The following is a 22,753-nucleotide window of genomic DNA, read 5'->3' as shown; positions in this document are numbered from 1 at the left end:
GGAAGCGGCTTACATAATCAGGGGAATGTTTTTATTTGTACACATGCTATAGGTGCAAAAATGAAAGCAGAAGGAGGAAAAGGCTTAGGAAAGGCTTTAGAGTTGTCCGATAGCTGTCAGACGGGGGACAACAGCTGCAATTCAACACTCTGGCATGAGACAATTTTTTCTGAGTCCTAGAGATCTGATTTCACATTCTCTCTCTAACATCACAGAGATCTTGTCATGAATCGTCTCACAAAGTTTTTGCTTACACATCATTACCAAACCTATACAGTCATATGATAGAGCAGTATAAGCCCGAATCATCTAGTACCTGGACATGGTATTCAACGAATTTTTAATGGTTCAAAAAGATGCTGTACATTAAAGGGGTTCTATCACTAAAAATAAAATCAATTCTTACCTATTCCTCCCCAGGCAGCCTACTTACCGCATCTTCTCCTTGTCAATATTCTCCTTGGTCCTGCATTCCCCTCGGGTCATCTTACCTCCAGTCAGCCGATTCTTCTGCATCCGGTGACGGAACGTCCATTAGCTGCATTTATTCTTCTTCACTAGTGAGGTAGCGTTCACAGCCTAGCAGGAAGTGCTGAGCTATTGCTGAGACTGCGCATGTGCGCTGTCTCTCTGCAATAGTATATGAACTTTCGCGGCGAGACATTGCGCAGACATAGTCTCGGCAATAGATCAGCATTCCTTGCTAGGCAGTGAATGTTACGTCACTAGTGACGTAGCGTACATTGCCCGTCAGGAAGAAGAATGCCGGCAATGGACGCATCATAACAAGAAGAAGATCCGGATGGTTTGCGGTGAGGTGATCCGGGGACTGGAGAAGATTAGCGAGGAGTAGATGCTGGAAGAAGACTGCCTGAGAAGGAATAAGTAAGCACTGATTTTTTCTTATTTATGACAAATCCCCTTTAAGGCTGGCTTCACACAGGTGATAAAATTGCATGAGATTTGTGCATTTTGTGATGCACAAATATGACCCCCTTTCTTTTGAATTGGGTCATACACATGAGCGATGTTTTCCCGCATTACACTGCGATGCTATGCCTGGAAACAAATTGCGGTATGTTCTATCTTGCTGCATGCTCTTGTGTCGTAGCGCCAATTGTCTTCAATGGCATTGGCAGCAGCAGCCACGGCCCAATTGAAAGCAATGGGAGGAACTCTGTGATCCTCTACCACAGCTGTGACAGCCGTGAGGAGCATTCCTGCATTCCAGAGGTGATGCAAGGCTGTTTTCACATAAAAGACCAGGATATTACCTTGGCTTATATATACTTAATCATAAAAAAATAGGAAATCATAATAAAGAATAGAAAATCTTTTCTATAGGTATACTAAAACACACTAAAAAGTTGGTGAGCCATACCTCTTTTACTTCACCGTTCATTTTCACTATATGGCATAAAATACATCAGCTTGTCTATATTTTAAACCTATAAGCCCCACCATAGCCATCATTTCCGTATATTATCTGCTTACACGCCCTCACAACAGCCAGCAATTGTATTACCATACGATCCGGCACTGTTACGATATTAGTTATTCATTTTAAGGGATATTCCAGGACTTTTACTATTGACCTATCAGAACAGATCATTAGTAGCTGATTGACAGGGATTCGCTGCTCAGGATTCTCGGTGGTCAACTAATCATGCAGCGCAGCGGGATAGACATCATCATGAGGGCCAATGGTGTAATAGACAACTTTACTCCCATTGAAATCAATCCCCCATTGAAATGTCCTCATTGCAGTCAGAGCCAAACGTGTACTAGGAGCAATGGCTCCCATTGATTTCAAAGGGAGTGAAGCTGTCTATTATACTTCTGGCCCTGACCACCGATGACGACTGCCAGTCCACTGCACTGACAGTGGACAAGACAAACAGCAGATTGGACCCCCACTGACCAACTATTGTTGACCAATCCTGAGGATGATAGAAAGTTTTATATGCAGTGTTATCATTTTATATTACGAATCTATGTTTTTTTTAATTACATTTGTATTTTATGCTCAGCTTTAGTCCTATGCCTCATGTTTTAGTATTCTTTTTTTATTGTGTCTATAGAAAATATTATTTTCTATTCTTTATTATACATTCCTATGTTTATATGAATTTTTCTTAAAGTTATATTGTTTGACTTTGATAATATCCTGACATCCGCTTAGTTTTCTTGTTTCAATGTATGAATATTATTATTTTACACTATAGTGTTCTGTTCTCTTCCAGTGCTACTAATAGGAGGTTACTTGTCGGCGAATTTGTGTTGATGTTTGGTATACACTATGTTGCCAAAAGTATTGGGACACACATAGATGAAATTTGATTTTATTCTTATTTTTAAATATGGTGTTGGGTGCCTTTGACCTCAGTGACTGCAGTAACCCTCCTAGGCTGCTTTTCAGCAAATTCCGATAGAAGTGTGAAGGGATTTGCCTCCATTCCTTGAACAGAGCTTCAGATAGTAATGCAGGGGAGGATGGGCGTGTTGGGCATGCATGGATATGGCGTTCTAGTTCATCCCAAAGTTGCTCAATGGGATTGACATCCGGACTTTGGGCTGGCCAATGAAGTTTGCAGATGATCTGCTCCTCAAACCATGCCTCAACACTGTGTGGTATATGGCATGGTGCTCGTTCATGGTGGTAGAGACACGGAGCTGTACCAAAGTAGTACCAATGGGTAGATAATGACACATTGTCTGGAATGTATCTGTACCCATTGGCCTTAAGGATGGACTTCACTATAACCAATGGTCCTGATCCTTCACAGCAGAAATACCCCCACACCATAGCAAAACCTCCTCCAAATTTTACTGTTGAGATGTGCAGTTGTGTAGAAACCGTTCTCCAGGCAACCACCACACCCAAGTGCAGCCATCCAATCAGAAGGTGGTGTGCTGTTATTCAGCTATCCCCAAGACTTATTTCCACCCATTTGCAGTCCAATAATGACACTTCAAACACTATTGTAGGCGCCTCTGTGCTGTGATGTTGGGCTTGTGTGCATCCGCTCATCCATCGTAATGCATCACATGCAGTTCCCAAGAAATGGTTCTGGTCCTAATGGATGTTCCAATAACCTTTAAGACCTCCTGAGTGAGTATTTTGGCAAATTATGTGAGTGATGCCTTCACAGCTCGTACAAGACTTTGTTGTCCACATTCTGCCAGTTTACGAGGTCTTCCCGATCATGGCTGCATTGCACACTTACCAGATGCTTTCTATCTCCAAACATCATTGCCAACAGTGGACTTTGGAAGGTGCGCACGATTTTAAATACTGATTGTTTGCTTAGGTGACTTCTCACCACCATATCATGGGATAGGTCCGTGTGATAATCTCCTTTATACCTTCTTGCTTGTTACCCGCACTTCATCTGCGTGGAATTTGTTTTTTTACTCTAATCTGTGTTTTGCTGTATAGCTCTGAGAGATGAGTGACGATCAGCATCTAGGGTTCAGCAGACCTGAGATTGCTCCAATTTCTCTGTAGCTCTAAGAGACACGTTACGCTCTTAAAGGGGTTGTCTCGCGGCAAACATCAAAATTTTACATTACCCCATTCCCCCTGTCACCCCCCCCTGGCATAAAATAGCAATTTAAAGCGGTTTTTAAACCGCTTGCTACTCACCGATCCGACGAAATATGGAGTTATAAAAATCTTCTCCCTAAGATGGCCGCCGGTCCTTTCCCAGGGATGCACTGCGGTTTTCTCCCATGGTGCACCGCGGATCTTCTCCCATGGTGCACCATGGGCTCTGTGCATTCCATTGCCGATTCCAGCCTCCTGATTGGCTGGAATCGGCACACGTGACGGGGCGGAGCTACGATGACGACGCGGTGACCAGCTCTCCGGCACGAGCGGCCCCATTCACCAGCCAGAAGCACGGACTGCGCGAGCGCATCTAAAAACACCAGAAGACATCAGAATTAGACGGATCCATGGCGACGGGGACGCTAGCAACGGAGCAGGTAAGTGAATAACTTCTGTATGGCTCATATTTAATGCACTATGTACATTACAAAGTGCATTAATATGGCCATACAGAAGTGTATAACCCCACTTGCTGCCGCGAGACAACCCCTTTAAGCAAAAGTCTGACGGGCCTGAGGCCTGAGACTGCCCTAGGGTCTCTACTGCTCTAAGAGCAGCTTGTCTTTCAGCTTGTTGATGCCTTCTTGCCTCAGCGTGGTCATCAGATTCTTGGGTTCTAGTAATTTTTGCAGCTCGAGCTCTGCTAGAGCTACACACTAGAGTTGACTTGCGCGAAATATTAAAAGAAGACCAAAAATGGATAGGAAATAGAGATGAGCGAACACCAAAATGTTCGGGTGTTCGTTATTCGGAACGAACTTCCCGTGATGCTCGAGGGTTCGTTTCGAACAACGAACCCCATTGAAGTCAATGGGCGACCAGAACATTTTTGTATTTCGCCGATGCTCGCTAAGGTTTTCATGTGTGAAAATCTGGGCAATTCAGGAAAGTGATGGGAATGACACAGTGACGGATAGGGCAGGCGAGGGGCTACGTGTTGGGCTGCATCTCAAGTTCACAGGTCCCACTATTAAGCCACAATACCGGCAAGAGTGGGCCCTCCCCCCTCCCAACAACTTTTACTTCTGAAAAGCCCTCATTAGCATGGCATACCTTTGCTAAGCACCACACTACCTCCAACAAAGCACAATCACTGCCTGCATGACACTCCACTGACACTTCTCCTGGGTTACATGCTGCCCAACCGCCCCCCCTCCCCCCCCACAGCGCACACCAAAGTGTCCCTGGGCAGCCTTCAGCTGCCCTCATGCCACACCACGCTCATGTCTATTTAGAATTGCGTCTGCCATGACGAGGGACCGCAGGCACACACTGCAGAGGTTGGCATGGCTAGGCAGCGACCCTCTTTAAAAGTGGCGGAGCGATAGCCCACAATGCTGTACAGAAGCAATGAGAGATAGAATCCTGTGCCACCGCCATCAGGAGCTGCACACGTGGGCATAGCAATGGGGAACCTATGTGCCACACACTATTCATTCTGTCAAGGTGTCTGCATGCCCCAGTCAGACCGGGCTTTTTAATTCATAGACACAGGCAGGTACAACTCCCTATTGTGAAGTCCCTGTCGACCCACAGCATGGGTGGCTCCCTGGAACCCACCGGCGGTACACAGAAATATCCCATTGCATTGCCCAACACAGCTGAGGTAGTAATGTCGTGCTTAATGCAGGTGGGCTTCGGCCCACACTGCATGCCCCAGTCTGACTGGGGTTCTTTATAAGTGTACAGATGTAGTAAAAACTCCGTGTGCACCTACAGCATGGGTGGGTGCCAGGAAGCCACCGGCGGTACATAGAAATATCCCATTGCATTGCCCAACACAGCTGAGGTAGTAATGTTGTGCTTAACCCTTTCCAATCCAATTTGTATATGGTTTTCCTAGGGGGCTTACTCTTTTTCTGCCGTTATACAACGGCGCTATATGCTGGCTAAAGCCAGTACTGCATGAGCTGACACGTAGGATAGGCTCCGACAGCAGAGAGGCTGGCAATATACAGTAAGAGAACCCCGACGGACGTCTACCAACAACGGAGCTGTACAGCCTTAAACCCTAATGTCTTCACAGGTCACACAGTGGACTGGAAAGGGTTAATGCAGGTGGGTTTTGGCCCACACTGCATGCCCCAGTCAGACTGGGGTTCTTTACAAGTGGACACATGTAGGTTAAACTCCCTGTGGACCCACTGCCTGGGTGGGTGCCAGGAAGCCACCGGCGGTACATAGAAATATCCCATTGCATTGCCCAACACAGCTGAGGTAGTAATGTCGTGCGTAATACAGGTGGGCTTCGGCCCACACTGCATGCCCCAGTCAGACGGGTTCTTTAGAAGTGTACAGATGTATTAAAAACTCAGTGTGCACCTACAGCATGGGTGGCTCCCTGGAACCCACCGGCGGTACACAAAAATATCCCATTGCATTGCCCAACACAGCTGAGGTAGTAATGTCGTGCTTAATGCAGGTGGGCTTCGGCCCACACTGCATGCCCCAGTCAGACTGGGGTTCTTTACAAGTGGACACATGTAGGTTAAAATCCCTGTGGACCCACTGCCTGGGTGGGTGCCAGGAAGCCACCGGCGGTACATAGAAATATCCCATTGCATTGCCCAACACAGCTGAGGTAGTAATGTCGTGCGTAATACAGGTGGGCTTCGGCCCACACTGCATGCCCCAGTCAGACGGGTTCTTTAGAAGTGTACAGATGTATTAAAAACTCAGTGTGCACCTACAGCATGGGTGGCTCCCTGGAACCCACCGGCGGTACACAAAAATATCCCATTGCATTGCCCAACACAGCTGAGGTAACGTCAGCTGTAATGCAGGTGGCCTAAAAATTAATTTGATTACACTGTAGGCGAGGGCCCACAAAAATTGCTGTATCAACAGTACTAATGTACATCCCAAAAATTGGCCATGGCCAGCCAAGAGGGCAGGTGAAACCCATTAATCGCTTTGGTTAATGTGGCTTAAGTGGTAACTAGGCCTGGAGGCAGCCCAGTGTAACGAAAAATTGGTTCAAGTTAAAGTTCCAATGCTTTTAAGCGCATTGAAACTTATAAAAATTGTTCTGAAAAATTATTTGAGTGAGCCTTGTGGCCCTAAGAAAAATTGCCCGTTCAGCGTGATTACGTGAGGTTTCAGGAGGAGGAGCAGGAGGAGGAGGAGGAGGAATATTAGACACAGATTGATGAAGCAGAAATGTCCCCGTTTTGGATGGTGAGAGAGAACGTAGCTTCCATCCGCGGGTGCAGCCTACGTATTGCTTACGTATCGCTGCTGTCCGCTGGTGGAGAACAGAAGTCTGGGGAAATCCAGCCTTTGTTCATCTTGATGAGTGTTAGCCTGTCGGCACTGTCGGTTGACAAGCGGCTACGCTTATCTGTGATGATTCCCCCAGCCGCACTAAACACCCTCTCCGACAACACGCTAGCCGCAGGACAAGCAAGCACCTCCAGGGCATACAGCGCTAGTTCAGGCCACATGTCCAGCTTCGACACCCAGTAGTTGTAGGGGGCAGAGGCGTCACCAAGGATGGTCGTGCGATCCGCTACGTACTCCCTCACCATCCTTTTACAGTGCTCCCGCCGACTCAGCCGTGACTGGGGAGCGGTGACACAGTCTTGGTGGGGAGCCATAAAGCTGGCCAGGCCCTTAAAGACTGTTGCACTGCCTGGGATGTACATGCTGCTCGATCTACGCACATCCCCTGCTACCTGGCCCTCGGTACTGCGCCTTCTGCCACTAGCGCTGTCGGCTGGGAATTTTACCATCAGCTTGTCCGCAAGGGTCCTGTGGTATAGCAACACTCTCGAACCCCTTTCCTCTTCGGGAATCAGAGTGGGCAGGTTCTCCTTATACCGTGGATCGAGCAGTGTGTACACCCAGTAATCCGTAGTGGCCAGAATGCGTGCAACGCGAGGGTCACGAGAAAGGCATCCTAACATGAAGTCAGCCATGTGTGCCAGGGTACCTGTACGCAACACATGGCTGTCTTCACTAGGAAGATCACTTTCAGGATCCTCCTCCTCCTCCTCCTCCTCCTCAGGCCATACACGCTGAAAGGATGACAGGCAATCAGCCGGTGTACCGTCAGCAGCGGCCCAAGCTGTCTCTTCCCCCTCCTCCTCATCCTCCTCATGCTCCTCCTCCTCCTCCTGTACGTGCTGAGAAATAGACAGGAGGGTGCCCTGACTATCCAGCGGCATACTGTCTTCCCCCGCCCCCGTTTCCGAGCGCAAAGCAGCTGCCTTTATGGTTTGCAGGGAATTTCTCAAGATGCATAGCAGAGGAATGGTGACGCTAATGATTGTAGCATCGCCGCTCACCACCTGGGTAGACTCCTCAAAATTACCAAGGACATGGCAGATGTCTGCCAACCAGGCCCACTCTTCTGAAAGGAATTGAGGAGGCTGACTCCCACTGCGCCGCCCATGTTGGAGTTGGTATTCGACTATAGCTCTACGTTGTTCATAGAGCCTGGCCAACATGTGGAGCGTAGAGTTCCACCGTGTGGGCACGTCGCACAGCAGTCGGTGCACTGGCAGCTTAAAGTGATGTTGCAGGGTGCGCAGGGTGGCAGCGTCCGTGTGGGACTTGCGGAAATGTGCGCAGAGCCGGCGCGCCTTTACGAGCAGGTCTGACAAGCGTGGGTAGCTTTTCAGAAAGCGCTGAACCACCAAATTAAAGACGTGGGCCAGGCATGGCACGTGCGTGAGGCTGCCGAGCTGCAGAGCCGCCACCAGGTTACGGCCGTTGTCACACACGACCATGCCCGGTTGGAGGCTCAGCGGCGCAAGCCAGCGGTCGGTCTGCTCTGTCAGACCCTGCAGCAGTTCGTGGGCCGTGTGCCTCTTATCGCCTAAGCTGAGTAGTTTCAGCACGGCCTGCTGACGCTTGCCCACCGCTGTGCTGCCACACCGCGCGACACCGACTGCTGGCGACATGCTGCTGCTAACACATCTTGATTGCGAGACAGAGGAGGAGGAGGAGGAGGAGGGTGCTTTAGTGGAGGAAGCATACACCTCCGCAGATACCACCACCGAGCTGGGGCCCGCAATTCTGGGGGTGGGTAGGACGTGAGCGGTCCCGGGCTCTGACTCTGTCCCAGCCTCCACTAAATTCACCCAATGTGCCGTCAGGGAGATGTAGTGGCCCTGCCCGCCTGTGCTTGTCCACGTGTCCGTAGTTAAGTGGACCGTGGCAGTAACCGCGTTGGTGAGGGCGCGCACAATGTTGCGGGAGACGTGGTCGTGCAGGGCTGGGACGGCACATCGGGAAAAGTAGTGGCGACTGGGAACTGAGTAGCGCGGGGCCGCCGCCTCCATGATACTTTTGAAGGACTCAGTTTCCACAACCCTATACGGCAGCATCTCAAGGCTGATGAATTTTGCTATGCGGACGGTTAACGTTTGAGCGTGCGGGTGCGTGGCGGCGTACTTGCGCTTGCGCTCGAACACTTGCGCAAGCGACGGCTGAACGGTGCGCTGAACTACACTGCTGGATGGGGCCGAGGACAGCGGAGATGAGGGTGTGGGTGCAGGCCATGAGGCGGTAGTGCCTGTGTCCTGAGAGGGGGGTTGCATCTCAGTGGCAGGTTGGGGCACAGGGGGAGAGGCAGGGGTGCAAACCGGAGGCGGTGAACGGCCTTCGTCCCACCTTGTGGGGTGCTTGGCCATCATATGTCTGCGCATGGTGGTGGTGGTGAGGCTGTTGGTGTTGGCTCCCCGGCTGAGCTTTGCGCAACAAAGGTTGCACACCACTGTTCGTCGGTCGTCAGGCGTCTCTGTGAAAAACTGCCAGACCTTAGAGCACCTCGGCCTCTGCAGGGTGGCATGGCGCGAGGGGGCGCTTTGGGAAACACTTGGTGGATTATTCGGTCTGGCCCTGCCTCTACCCCTGGCCCTGGCCACCGCACTGCCTCTTGCAACCTGCCCTGCTGATGCCCTTGACTCCCCCTCTGAAGACCTGTCCTCCTGAGTAAGCGTTGCACACCAGGTGGGGTCAGTCACCTCATCGTCCTGCTGCTCTTCCTCCGAATCCTCTGTGCGCTGCTCCCTTGGACTTACTGCCCTTACTACTACCTCACTGCAAGACAACTGTGTCTGATCGTCATCGTCCTCCTCACCCACAGAAAGTTGTTGAGACAGTTGGCGGAAGTCCCCAGCCTCTTCCCTCGGACCCCGGGAACTTTCGAATGGTTGGGCATCAGTGACGATAAACTCCTCTGGTGGGAGAGGAACCGCTGCTGCCCAATCTAAGCAGGGGCCCGAGAACAGTTCCTGGGAGTGTTCCCGCTCCTGAGCAGGTGTCATTGTAGTGGAGTGAGGAGGCTGGGAGGAAGGAGGAGCAGCAGACAGAGGATTCGGATTTGCAGCAGTGGACGGCGCAGAACTGCGTGTTGACGATAGGTTGCTCGAAGCACTTTCTGCCATCCAGGACAGGACCTGCTCACACTGCTCATTTTCTAATAACCGTCTCCCGCGTGGACCCATTAATTGGGCGATGAATGTGGGGACGCCAGAAACGTGCCTCTCTCCTAATCGCGCAGCAGTCGGCTGCGACACACCGGGATCAGGAGCTCGGCCTGTGCCCACACCCTGACTTGGCCCTCCGCGTCCTCGGCCGCGTCCACGTCCTCTAGGCCTACCCCTACCCCTCAGCATGCTGTATTACCAGTGATTTGATTTCACAGGCAGGAAATAAATTGGCGCAAGACTGCAGGCCAAATATAATTTTTTCCCTTTTTGGAAAACGAAAGGCCCCACTGCCTCTAGTGAATGAATAATCTAAGTTTAATAACTGTGCTGTGTCCCTGCTAATGTGTCACAGAACGTGAGGGTAGCAGAGTTATTATAACTCTGGCAGAGCAGGTATTTTTTTTCCCAATTAAGGAAAGCAAATGGCGAAGCCAGCAGTAAAGCGTAGCTGGGTGCGTATGATTTAGCAATGTTTTTCACGCAGCTCACACGTGTCCACCGCCCGTAAGGACGGACAGAGGCTGGACAAATAGATTTGTTTTCACTTGTTTTTCCACCAAAAGGCAGCACTGCGTATATTCAATGAACATGAGAAGTTTAATAACTGTGCTGTGTCCCTGCTAATGTGTCACAGAACGTGAGGGTAGCAGAGTTATTATAACTCTGGCAGAGCAGGTATTTTTTTTCCCAATTAAGGAAAGCAAATGGCGAAGCCAGCAGTAAAGCGTAGCTGGGTGCGTATGATTTAGCAATGTTTTTCACGCAGCTCACACGTGTCCACCGCCCGTAAGGACGGACAGAGGCTGGACAAATAGATTTGTTTCCACTTGTTTTTCCACCAACAGGCAGCACTGCGTATATTCAATGAACATGAGAAGTTTAATAACTGTGCTGTGTCCCTGCTAATGTGTCACAGAACGTGAGGGTAGCAGAGTTATTATAACTCTGGCAGAGCAGGTATTTTTTTTCCCAATTAAGGAAAGCAAATGGCGAAGCCAGCAGTAAAGCGTAGCTGGGTGCGTATGATTTAGCAATGTTTTTCACGCAGCTCACACGTGTCCACCGCCCGTAAGGACGGACAGAGGCTGGACAAATAGATTTGTTTTCACTTGTTTTTCCACCAAAAGGCAGCACTGCGTATATTCAATGAACATGAGAAGTTTAATAACTGTGCTGTGTCCCTGCTAATGTGTCACAGAACGTGAGGGTAGCAGAGTTATTATAACTCTGGCAGAGCAGGTATTTTTTTTCCCAATTAAGGAAAGCAAATGGCGAAGCCAGCAGTAAAGCGTAGCTGGGTGCGTATGATTTAGCAATGTTTTTCACGCAGCTCACACGTGTCCACCGCCCGTAAGGACGGACAGAGGCTGGACAAATAGATTTGTTTTCACTTGTTTTTCCACCAAAAGGCAGCACTGCGTATATTCTATGAATAATAACTGTGTTGTGGCCCTGCCTATACAATTCTTTCCCTGCAGTATCAATGGAGGGTGGAATGCTCTGCAGAGGCGATTTTGAGAAGCCCCAAAAAAATGCAGCACAGCTAACAGCAGCCTGGACAGTACTGCACACGGATAAATATGGCCCTAGAAAGGACCATTGAGGTTCTTGAAGGCTACACTCACTCCTAACACTCTCCCTGCCTATGCAGCACTTCTGTCCCTAATGCCAGGTGCAACGCTCTGCAGAGCCGATTTTGAGAAAAAAAAAATGCCACTGCTAACAGCAGCCAACACACAGCTATCAGTGGCCCTAATAAGGACCTTTGGGGGGTCTTGAAGCCTACACTAACTACCAATTCTTTCCCTACAGCAGCTCCGGTATAAACAGCACTGTCCCTCATCTAACTCACCAGGCATCTGAGGCGAGCCGCGGGAGGGGCCGACTTTTATATTAGGCGAACACCTGATCTCGCCAGCCACTCACAGCAGGGGGGTGGTATAGGGCTTAAACGTTGCAGGGGGAAGTTGTAATGCCTTCCCTGTCTTTCAATTGGCCAGAAAAGCGCGCTAACGTCTCAGGGTAGGAAGTGAAAGTAACCAGAACACCGCATGGTGTTCGTTACGAATAACGAACATCCCGAACACCCTAATATTCGCACGAATATCAAGCTCGGACGAACGCGTTCGCTCATCTCTAATAGGAAACCATTTCTTACACTGCTGAGGTAAAATAAAAGCTGCACTGTGATTGGTTGGCATTTCTTATACTGCTGAGGTAAAGTAAAATCTGTGTTGTGATTGGTTGCTATGGGCAACACAAATTCTCTTTAAAATCTCGTTCCATTTTAATGTCTTTCGGTCAAGTTTTAATCCTGGGCAATGGGCGGTATCCCTGCTAGCCTAATAATCGCATACGTGCAGCAACGACATCTCCCCTCACATATTCTCCCATTTTGGGAGGCCTAGCTTATGATGTGCCCCCCTTATGTTCCCCTCTGACGCACTTACTAATCGCATACATGCGGCAATGACCTCTGCCCTCACGTATCTGCCCATTTGCGAAGGCCTAGCTTATGATGTGTACCCCCTTCCTCTCTGCCTCACTGCATGGTGCTGTGCCCGGCGACAGAGCAGAGGTGCGCCTGCGTATCACCAAATAAATCTGTCTTGTCGTGCTCCCTAGAGAACTCTATAAATTTTTGGGGAAAAACGTAGCTTATGTACTTCCTCAGGAAACAAACTATCTACCTGCCAAATTTATTAAAATAGCTTCAGCGATTTAGCCATGAAAAGGTAACAAATAGAGATGAGCGAGCATGCTTGGATAAGGCAGTTACTCGAGCAAGCATCACTCTTCTCAAGTAACTGCATTCTCGTCCAAGCAGGCTTGGGGGGGTGGCGGGGGGGAGCAAGGGGTAGCAGGGGGGGAGGGGAGAGTGAGAGAGATCTCTCTCTCTCCCCCTGCTACCACCCGCTCACCCCCGCCGCCACCCCGAGCCTGCTCGGACGAGAATGCAGTTACTCGGGAAAAGCAATGCTCGCTCAAGTAACTGCCTTAATCCAAGCATGCTCGCTCATCTCTAGTAACAAACAGACAGAGTTAGTTTTGCATTTATAATATTAGTATGGATGCTTACACATACTGTTGGTCTGATAGCACAGGCGGGTGGGTGTCCTAATACTTTTGTCAACATAGTATATTTTTTATTTTCTTCATACAGTGGTATAGTATAGGGGCTGTAAAGAGAAAGGGACTGAATTTGGAGGGAACCTTAGGAGTTTTTTTTATTTATCTCAATGACATAACTAAAAGGTCATTTCATAACGATCCCATTAAAATATAATGAGACTTTGTATATAACCACATATCAGAAGCAAAAATAAATATTTTACAGCCAGACACATTTGTACTTGACCCACAGTTCTATCCTTCTGTAAATGAATAGTTAAGGAGTCAATCTGTGGATATAATTGCATGTTACTCAGCAAATGATAATGCAGTGTGTAGCAAATTTAGGCTGATGAAACAAATTCTGCACTGGTGTCATGTGTATGCCAGAGATGTTAATTAATCCCAAAGTATCCGTAAGTGCCCGTAACCTAATATATCTATCAACAGGTTAAGCAGGTGACTAATTATTTTTCAAGTTAGTTGTAAGAAAAGATGATGATCAGACAGGAGACCTTCAATGTTTTTTTCACAATTTAAACCAATAAGAAAATAATTGAACATTTTTGAATAAAACCAAATAACACTTATCACAAAACCATTAAAATAACTGGGATCCTTCAATGAATATATTTATTGTATTGAAAACCCTCATGGAACATAGGAAATGCAGCTGAAATGCAAATACTTTACGTAAAGCACACTCCAAAAAATGAAGGGAATACCTAGGTATCACATTATGAGCCCAAGTCATTTAAACTTCAGGGACATCAATCTGTCCAGTTAGGAAGCATAAGTGATTGTGACTCAATTTCACCTACTTTGGTGCCAATGAAAGTGAGAACAGGTGCACTGGAGAGGCAACAGCAAGACAACCCCCAAAAAAGGAATGGTTTGGCAGGTGGTGGCCACAGACAATCCCTCTCTCCTATCCTTCCTGACTGACTCTTCTCTAGTTTTGCATTTTGCTAGTGTCATTGTCACTACTATTAGCATGAGGGTATACCTGCAATCCAATCAGGTTGCACATGTAGTATTGCTCCTCCAGGAGATCCATATCTCCTAACATAGTTGAGGAGTATGGAGAAGATATCAGGACATGGGTCGGTACATGAGGGAGGTTACCCAGGGCTTTAAAGGGCATCAACCCAGCATCACAACCGGTATCTGCTTGCTTGTGTGAGAAGGAACAGTAAAAGCTCTGTCAGACCCCTACAAAATGACCTTTAGTGGGCTGCTGGTTTGCATGTTTGTGACCAAACTGGCAGAAACTAACTTCTTGAGAGCCCAAAGTCCTGTAGTCCTCACAGCCCAGCACTGTGCAGCTCCATCGGCACTCACCAGAGACACCAGAACTGGCAAGCTTGCCACTGGTACCCTGGTATTTCTTAGGAGATGAGAGCAGGTTCACAATAAGAATATGGGCCTGGTGAGAAAAATTCTGGAGACACCATGGGGAAAGTTGAGCCTCATGTGGCTAGAGTGTGTAGTCAGTTCCTGGATGATGAAGGCATTAATGCCATTGACTGGCCCTCACGTTCCCCAGGCCCGAATTCAACTGAGAACCTCTGGGATGGACATGCTGTATCAGTGCATCCACCACTACAAACTGATACCCTGATCTAGGTCTGGGAGGAGATCCCAAAGGACATCATATGCCATCTCATCAGGAACATGCCAAGATCTTATCGGGAGTACATACAGGCACATCCTATACACTACTGAGTCACATTATGAGCTGCTGTAACGAAATTCACACACTTTGATCTTCTAGGTGATTTAGAAACCAGCCTGAAAGTATTTGGCATAAAAAATGTATAGATTTGACACGCATTTGTAAAAATTTAGTCTCAGCCCCAAACCAAAATCTTTTAGGCATAGGGAAAGTTGTAGGCAAGACGCTTCATAAAAAAGCTGCAAAACTGCCTACAACTAAAATCTTTGCCCCAAGTGAAGGAAAGCCTAACTACAACTCTGTCTGCAAGAAAGAAGGGCAAGTTATACTATTGAAATCTATGTTATACAAGCATCACTTGTCAAAAGGAATTGCCACCTAGTAACAGCTGAAGGCAGACGGCCCAAAATATCCTTTATCTGAACTCAAAAGAATGTTGTAGGCTCGGAAACAGAGTCTACCGCTTGCTGGTTACACTGGGATTTAGTTTCATATATATAATTCCCAGAGTTGTGTTACCCAATATCAGTTCTAGACTATAGATAAAAATATTACTAATAGGTTTTATGGTATCAGTTATAGACGTGTTCTAATGGGTACATTTGGAGCAAGTTACATACAGACAGCATAGGGCCCCTGTGCAAGGAAAGTATGTTTGTTAATAGTGGAGTGCTTGTCATAGAGCTCTGTTATTTCATCCTTCAGGCTTATTTACACGAGCATATATCGGCCAGCATTTTCACGGCCGGCCAATATACGCTTCCATCTGAGCAGTTCCCTCCTTCCCTCCCCCTTACCGTCTCTCTGCCTCTCTCCTCCCCTCCAAGTGGTTTGCAATGGGAGTGGGCGTTCTGTCCTGCCAACTCCCATTGCTGGCTGTGGATAAGGGGCGGGAGGGGGTGGGAGCTTAGCTCCAACCCCATCTCGTCCACTTCCATTGAAAACCGTTTGGTGGGGAAGAGAGAGGCAGAGAGACGGTCATGGGTAGGGAAGGGGGGACTCCTCAGATGGAAGCGTATATTGGCCGGCCGTGAAAACGCCGGCCGATATACGCTCGTGTAAATAAGCCCATCAACGGTATGACAAACTTTTCTAGTGAACTAGAATTAGGAGCCTAATCGACAAACCTGTGTGAGGTCTTTTATTTCCTTTATTATTGTGGAATTATACCATTTTGTGATACTAATAATTTATTGATTAACTTTAAGGCTGGTTTCACATGGGCAACAAAAGTGTGCGATTTTCTCGTGATGCGACAGCGCTACATGTATGTAAAGCCCATGCTTTTCTATGGGTTCCTTAACATTAGCGATGTTTTAAAGCCTGCGACATTGCGAGAGAAAAAAAAATCAAGGCTTGATAAATATTACCGCGATTTGAAATGTTTTGCAGCCCATGTTTCCCTATAGACCCTTACTACGTTTTAAATCGCACGAAAACGCATTTTTCGTGCGGTGCGATGCAACTTTTATAGTAGGAAATTCTACTGTAAGAGCCCTAAAATGAGCCCTAGTTGCAGAAAAAAGCAAATACAAGACCTAAGAAGCGCTGTCAGCTCCGCCGCATCTTCTCTCAGGTCTCCGGCGCTTGTCTTCACACATCTCTTCCTGGTCAATGATTTAAAAATCCCCGCCTCCAGGAAGTGCTGCCTCTGACTGGCTCTCGAGCTCCACGGCTCAGCCAATCAGAGCCAGTGCTCGATGAACCAATCACACCCATTTATAGTTTTTTTTTCTGCAGCTACTTTTTCTTCACCCCATTCCAAAATGTTATGATTTTTCAGAGAATTTTTAGAACAACCTACAATATGTGTGTACATGAGGGATAACACTATTTCTGAGCATTATATAACTTCATCCTGCATTTTTCACCATTTTCATCTCTGCAGGCTCCATCACTGATCTTCAGTTCTCTCTGAACTGGTGGGAGGGGCCTGCTGTTATGCTGTGCTCTATACACTGTGCACAGAGAACTACAGATTCTACAGAGAACTACAGATTCTGTTCTCTAACTCTCTGTAAAGCACACAGGGAAATGACATAATCGAGTATCGCACTAAAGAAGTACAGAGAAGTGAAGATATGAATAAATATACTGTAAGAGTAAATTACTCAAAATTAGTTGTAACTGCATGTCTGTGTGTGTATATCAGCTTCTCTCTCCCACCCTACCCTCTCCTCTCAATACACGTCTATGGACAGGATGAGTCATAATTTGGATTCCCACCTTTTCACCAAAAAAATACAAGCCAAAGAAAGAAAAAAAAGGGGCTTGGTTTTGAACATGGCGTAATACAACATATGATTTTACTTAAGTTATTCTATCCGAAAATGTATGAATAAATCTCAGAACTGGCTGTTATCCTACTTATATTGTCATGTAATGTTCTAGTCCAATTGTGCTAAGACGCCGTCCACCAATGCCTCCTGAATTATGTCGCCAAGTGGTGATAACACAATAATGAGGAGCCAGCCACAGTTGTCCACATATTGGGAAACTACCCACTAATGCATCCATAAAAATTCACAAGTTGTTTAGGGGCTATTTATGACCTACTATACTCAGGCATGTACATAGAATTCATAGGGCCCCTTAGCAAGACTCAAAATTGGGCCCCTCAAACAATATATAGGAGAACTTTTATAACACGTGGACTTGGATTCCTTTGAATAATGCAATCGTCACATAATAGTCCAATACCAGCTCTGCACAGTGATAGTGATTACAGTGCAGATACCTTCAGTGTTCACAACTGATGTCTTCCTTCATTGCTCAAGTCCATTTTTGTTTTTTTTTCTATTTGGGCCAAGTCCGCCAAGAAGACTTTTTCCAGACACAACTCATCTTCTGCACTTCACACTATTCTTCCACTATTCCAATGAACCTTTCAGTAACCCCCATAGCATTAGTGCTCCCCTTTGAACTCCCCACTTAATAACAGTTCTCATTTCTGTGGTTCCCACTTCGTAAGAATGCTGTTCTCTAGCTCTATATACACAGTTTATACACAGATAGCTGTCAATCACTGATAGAACCGCCATCGGACTCTTCAGCTCAGAATGTACCGAGGTTTGAATGAATACAATACAAGTTATACTGAATCTTTATTCCATAAAGCTATATATCAATCTGCTCAGCTCCTCCTGCCCATAGATCAAACTGCACATTCAGTGTGACAGGCTTCATTTAAATATAGTGGCATTACTTGTGAAAAAAGTGCTTAGGGACTTAATAAATGTTTTTTTAATGCAAGTATACCAAAAGACATTAACTGCATTGATCAATCTTCTCTTCTGTTTTTCTCTTTTCATTGTATGGCCACTCACACACAATCCGGCACTGCCGCTACTCTGACATTTGTTTTCAACTTACCTCATTGACCTCCTCTATGGATATGTTGTGCAGACTGCCAGATACATTCTCTTCCTGGCTTTGAACATTGGAGTTCCAGGTCTTACTGTCATGTTCCAAGTCATTCATTTGGTGCTGAAGGTCATGTAAGGATATCGTAATGTACTTCTAAAAAGAGAATACATAAAATAGATATAGTGTAGCTCTAAACTATCATTTAAATACCTGTCATCCATGCTATAATATCAGTAATTCCCCTTAAATATTCCCCCAAAACAATGTATGTTACAGGCGATGTGCGAAATCGTTGTATAGAACACCTAGAGAATCCATAGAATGTCATATTTGGGATATATAGAGTATGAAATGATGAATATTTTACACATTCCCTAGGCATCTTATGCAATGCGATAATGCAAACCGGCAAGGTATAAAATACTCCCACCAGCAGTAATTGGGCCCCTACCTCCCCGGGGACCCATTTTCTCCCTACACCAAAATATATGATTGTACCCTTTGCACCGCCAACCCTCATCATCTTCTTCCAACGTCCCACAATCCAATCCCCATCGTCTTCAAATATCGCACAATCCAACCCTCATCTTCCTGCAGTCCTGCAGTCAGTCACCAATGACAGAGCCACCCAGGGCTCCAGCTGTCTCGTTCCTCCACTGTGCACCCACTAGACTCCAAAGACTGCCATTGCATGGTGTCAGGATGCAGGTCCTCTTCGACTCTCCTCAATGAGTGTCCTATGTGCCAACACAGACACTTGTCTCTGCCAATGGTGCATCTGCTGCCAAGGCTCGTTAAGACATGAGTCAGGACCCATCCAGCTCTTCACCTTCCTCAGCTGCCATGACTTAAAAAATTTGACTTAGGCCGGTTTCACATCTGCGTTGGAACCTCCATATGGAGGTTTTGTCATGGACAGACAGACAGCTGGGTGGAAAGTAGACGGACCCCACTATAATCAATGGGGTCCATCCAGCACTGTCCAGACACAGAACTGTTCAACCTCGTGGATTCCCCTTTCCGCTTCTCAAATAGAGCAGGAAAGCAGAACTCCGAGCGCAAATGTGAAATCACCCTTACTTGGTCAGAAAAAGAAGAGGGCTCTGTACTACAAGGGCTAAATAGTGTTTGCTGTTCTGTATGATGCCCAGGTATTCTATACAGTGCCTAGTAGAGATGAGCGAACGTGTTCGGCTCCGCCCCTTTTCGCCCGAGCACCGAACTTTGCGAGCAATTCCGTGCTCGGGCGAAAAAAGTTCGGGGGTCGCCGTGGCAGCGCGGGGGGGTGCGGCGGGGAGTGGGGGGGAGAGGGAGAGAGAGAGGGCTCCCCCCTGTTCCCCGCTGCTGCCGCCCGCGCCGCCGCGCCTCTCCCCGCCCCCCGGCGCCGGCCGAATCTTTACGCGCGGACACTGAAGTCCTCGCTAAAGCCGGTGTCTGGGTGCGTAAGTGTTCGTTAAGAACACGTTCGCTCATCTCTAGTGCCTAGGCAAAGTATATAGCATATTTAAATAGAACTCTTGTACTTTGCCTAAACACCTCACACACCTCACACATTCTATACAATGAGTGCCTTTCACACATTGCCTGTAAAGTACATTTAAATATCCTTCATGCTTTAGTCTCTTTTCTTCTTTTTTTTCCTCTAGCCTTTTCTATGTTTACACCATAATATGAAACTGTCACAAGATTAGGACATTTTCTTGTCATTCTATTTCGCAGGTGTTACTTATCTTTTATTACAGTGCTGAAAAATTTGAATAAAGAATAATTAAAAAAAGAAAAAAAAAAGTATAAAAGCACTGAACGCAGTATATTGTATGAGGGACATTTAGCATACATGCAGATGTTTTACAAATGAGAGACAATTACAAAACCCTGTGGTTGCAGCCATGACAACCAGAAGAAAGAGACATCAATTGTTTAAAATGCTGCCTCTAGACTTAAAAAGATATTCCCACCTCAACCAGTCATGATTGATATCGGAATAGCCGTCGGTATGCCACAGCCACCGGTGGCCGGGATTACAGAAACATCTGTTTCCGTAACACCCGTAGAAGCGAAGCAGAGTTACACTGTTCTTGTAAGGTTTTTAAGATGAAGATACAATGTAGCTCATTGTGTTACACTGTTTACACAACTACCATTCACTTCTTTATGCAAAAATTGTAGAACAGCCAGTTTCGCTATTTGAATAAAGCCAGCCACCTCAAATTGAGATAGTTAGCTGGGACAGAGTCAGGGGGAGCCGATTTTACTAGGTAGCTGTGGAAGCCCCAGATGGGACAAGCAGCTATTAGACATTTATGACATATCCTATTGAAAACCTCTTTAAGTTGCCCAAAGATTGAAGATTCTAGATGGCCCTTTTCTGAATTTGTCATTCAAGGTTGGCGAAGATTGCTATCTTAGACGACAATGCTATGATTTAAAACAACAAATTAGGCCAGTTTCACATCTGCGTCAGAACATCCGCCTGGAGGTTCCACTGCAGATCCAGCTGAAAATACCTGAAGAAAAAGGGCTGTGATAGAGCATGTCACAACTTTTGCAAACTGTGGGTGCCATATAAACCCTTTTCAATCCACTGTCTGACGTCTAAAGACATTCTGATTGAAGGTTGCACAGTTTCCGATGTCGGAAGACGTCCAGCAGGGTGTTCTTACTGTATATTACTGGCTGCTTTGTTGTCGGGGGCCTTTCCAGCATGTCCAGTACCACAATACTGGCTCTAGCCAGCAGGTGGTGCTATTGTATAATGGCAGAAAGAGAAACCCCCCTAGAAATCCAAAATTGGATTGCAAAGGGTTAAAGTGGTTGGCCGGTTACCATAGGATTTTTAATGACAGGTGTTAAAATAACAAAACCAGTCGTACTTATCTCTTAGGCCCAATGTCCATGGGCGTATTTGATTTGCGGAATCCGGAATTCTAGCTGCCATAGAGAAGCATTGGTGTCCACATCTGAATTAAATCAGGTGGATTTATTTTGCGTGTCTTTTGACGCGGAAAACAAATCACAACATGTTCCATTTCACTGTGGTTCTCGCACTGATGGCTTCCTTTGAAGTCAATGGAAGCTGTCTGATCCGTGGCCCGTCCGCAGTTGACATTGAGGACTGGCTGCGGATTCTGCAGGAAAAGCAGGAAATTTGAAGAAAAAATATGTATTGTGTATGTCCGATGGCGAGCTTAAGAATAGAAATCGGCACGGACGCCGCAGCCTGTAGACACAGGTACGCAGGGTCAGATTCCGCTGTGGACATAAGGCCCTAACCCCAGTGACCAAGCACTGCAACCCTGCAGTCCTCCCTATTTTTTTGTTGTGGAACAACTGCCACCTGACCGCAGCAGACAATCAGAGGCCACAGCACCCAGGTGCCGTTCTCCTAGCATATCTGCTCAGATGCTGGGAGCAGATATGGAAGAATGATGGTATCTGATTGCTGCAGCCTCCACATGCCTGCAGCACTGGATCGTTGGTTTTGTTATTTTTAACACCTGTGTATCTGTCAATAAAAAAAAAAAATCATATTGTAACTGGACAACCCCTTTAAGAATTTGCATGAGCCCTTAGAATATTGTATGATAAATGCTTTGAGTAATTAAACTAATAGCAAATGCGTACAAAGCAAAATCTTACTTACAGAATGTTGTGCTGTAGAAATGATTTGCGTCCCCAAGTTAAGAATAATTTTATATAGACTCTGGATACGTGCTTGCTGCTCATGCTTTCTTACAGGCTGGTTATCATGCGCAGCATAAGAAGAACGTGTTGGTTGCTCGAACTCCATCTTAAGAATACTCAGCTAACCAAAAAAAAGAAGGTGAAATGAATTACAACAAAGGATAATGCACTAATTATACATCTCAGACTCTATTCACATCTACATCCCAGGCTCCGCTGCAAGCACCGGCTGCACATTCCATCATTCGTATGGTAAAATAGTTCTACTTGCATCATTATTTTTCCCATTAACCCTTTCCAATCCACTTTCTGACGTCTAAAGACATTCTGATTGAAGGCTGTACAGCTCCGATGTCGGAAGACGTCCGGCAGGGTATTCTTACTGTATATTACTGGCCACACTGTTGTCCCATACTGCAGTACTGGCTCTAGCCAGCAGATGACGCCATTGTATAATGGCAGAAAGAGAAAGCCACCTAGGAAACCTTGAATCCAAAATTGGATTGCAAAGGGTTAAAATGACACCTCAAGAGAACCCCTATGGACCCCCATTACAAGTCTAGAAGGTTTGTCAGGCACCACTGGTATCCATCGTGCGGTACATCTGGAACAGCATTGTAGCTTTTGCTTTAAACAGAAGCCCCAACACAGATGTGAACAGAGCCTGGTACACATCAAATTGGTTATTAGCCATTAAAGCTACTGTGCTGTAGCATTTTTTGGAAATTGTTGATTAGTCCTGCACATCGGCTTGGAAGAATTTTAGCCCTTTGCTCCTTACAAAACAGCTTCAACTTTATAATTTTGGCGAGTTTTCTCCCATAAACTATTCACTTCAGGTACTTCCACAATATTTCTATAGGATTAAGG

General features: G+C 46.6%; 1 protein-coding gene across 3 annotated transcripts in view; it reads right to left on the bottom strand.

The window, feature by feature from the left end:
• The window catches only part of CCDC141 (coiled-coil domain containing 141), a 179,725-nt gene that overhangs the window by 30,067 nt on the left and 126,905 nt on the right, over window positions 1-22,753 (bottom strand). For all 3 annotated transcript variants that reach the window (XM_066575765.1, XM_066575767.1, XM_066575768.1), the window contains exons 16-17: window positions 21,843-22,004; window positions 18,206-18,352 (exon numbers count right to left, since the gene is read on the bottom strand). In XM_066575765.1, coding sequence (XP_066431862.1) covers window positions 18,206-18,352; window positions 21,843-22,004 — 309 coding nt within the window. The remainder of the gene's footprint in view (window positions 1-18,205; window positions 18,353-21,842; window positions 22,005-22,753) is intronic.

Source organism: Eleutherodactylus coqui, chromosome 8 (assembly GCF_035609145.1).
Source record: "Eleutherodactylus coqui strain aEleCoq1 chromosome 8, aEleCoq1.hap1, whole genome shotgun sequence".
In the NCBI taxonomy this organism is placed as follows: Eukaryota; Metazoa; Chordata; class Amphibia; order Anura; family Eleutherodactylidae; genus Eleutherodactylus; species Eleutherodactylus coqui.
This window is presented reverse-complemented; position numbering and strand designations above follow the sequence as displayed.